This window comes from Mandrillus leucophaeus, unplaced genomic scaffold, assembly GCF_000951045.1.
Source record: "Mandrillus leucophaeus isolate KB7577 unplaced genomic scaffold, Mleu.le_1.0 Scaffold37, whole genome shotgun sequence".
Taxonomy (NCBI): Eukaryota; Metazoa; Chordata; class Mammalia; order Primates; family Cercopithecidae; genus Mandrillus; species Mandrillus leucophaeus.
In genome coordinates, this window is record NW_012103920.1 from 2,001,639 (window position 1) to 2,002,946 (window position 1,308).

General features: G+C 48.9%; 1 protein-coding gene across 1 annotated transcript in view; it reads right to left on the reverse strand.

The window, feature by feature from the left end:
* BCO1 (beta-carotene oxygenase 1) overlaps nucleotides 1–1,308 on the reverse strand; it is a 62,945-nt gene that overhangs the window by 19,296 nt on the left and 42,341 nt on the right. Inside the window, exon 7 of the mRNA XM_011990070.1 lies at nucleotides 395–652. Within this exon, the coding sequence (XP_011845460.1) occupies nucleotides 395–652 (258 nt within the window). The remainder of the gene's footprint in view (nucleotides 1–394; nucleotides 653–1,308) is intronic.

A 1,308-nucleotide genomic window follows, 5' to 3' on the forward strand; every position in this document is an offset into this window, starting at 1 on the left:
GGACAAATAGTATGCTGTGTCGATTACATCTCAATAAAGCTGTTAAAAATTATGTACAATATGATTAAAAGGAAGAGTCATACACACACACACACACACACACACACACACACACAGACAGAGAGAGAGACTGGGAGACAAACATACATATCCACAATGATCATCTCAGGTGGTGGGTTTACAGGGATTTTTTTTCCTTTTTACTTATCTATATTTTTTAAAGTTTTTATTATAAATCGGTACTACTTTGGGAAAAACAAGGAAACCTTTTTTTTTTCTTTTTCAAGAACAGTTCGTTTTCGATTTCAATGTCAATCAAATAAGGGCCAAAGTAACTTCCCACCTGGGCCCACATCTCTCTAGAAAGAAAAGGGACCTCCTTGGAAGCCATTACCTTGTCCGCGTGGAGGGGCACGGCAAACCTCCTGAGGGTGGGGACCGAGGTGAGCCTGGAGTTCTCCTTGAAGTCCTGGTTCAGGTTGGCCAGGTAGAAGAGCTGGTAGAGGCTGTTGTCCTCGTAGGCAATAACGTCAAACACGATGCAGCCGTCCTCTTCATACGCGTTGACGTGATGGAAGACCACCATGGCGTCTGTGTAAAACTTGGTCTGCACAGGCTGCCTGGTCCTTTGGTCGATGATGTGGATATAGGTCTGAAAAAGGATGCACACCAAGGGGTCAGCTCACCCTCTCTCAGCCTGGCACTGTGGCATCTGGGGACTGAACAAAACCCAGCTCCACCAGGCACTAGGCTCGGGACTGTGTCCCCATTCTGCGTTCTGTGTCTACTCCACAACACCAGACAGGCAAAAGTGCCCCCCAAAATGAGAGCTGTTTATTGTATTTCCATGAGTGTATCTTTCACATGGAGAGAAGGGACGCTTTGCTGCCAGAGTCTTTGCAGTCACTAGGAGGACAGTGTCTGGAGAGACTCTCCAGTGTGCATGTCCCCTTGTTCCATTGTGCTGACATCCCAGCTCCCTGGCTATGACCAAGTTGGGGAGAATCTGCCAGGTGCCAGGTCCCATCTAAGACTGGAGCCTTGGCAGGGTACAGTGGCTCATGCTGTAATCCCAGCACTTTGGGAGGCTGTACGGGCAGATCACTTGAGGCCAGGAGTTCGAGACTAGCCTGGCCAACATGGCAAAACCCCATCTCTACTAAAAACACAAAAAATTAGCCAGGCATGATGGCGCATGCCTGTAATCCCAGCTACTCAGGAGGCGGAGGCAGGAGAATCGCTAGAACCCAGGAGGTGGAGGGTGCAGTGAGCCAAGAATGTGCCATTGCACTCCAGCCTAGGCGACAA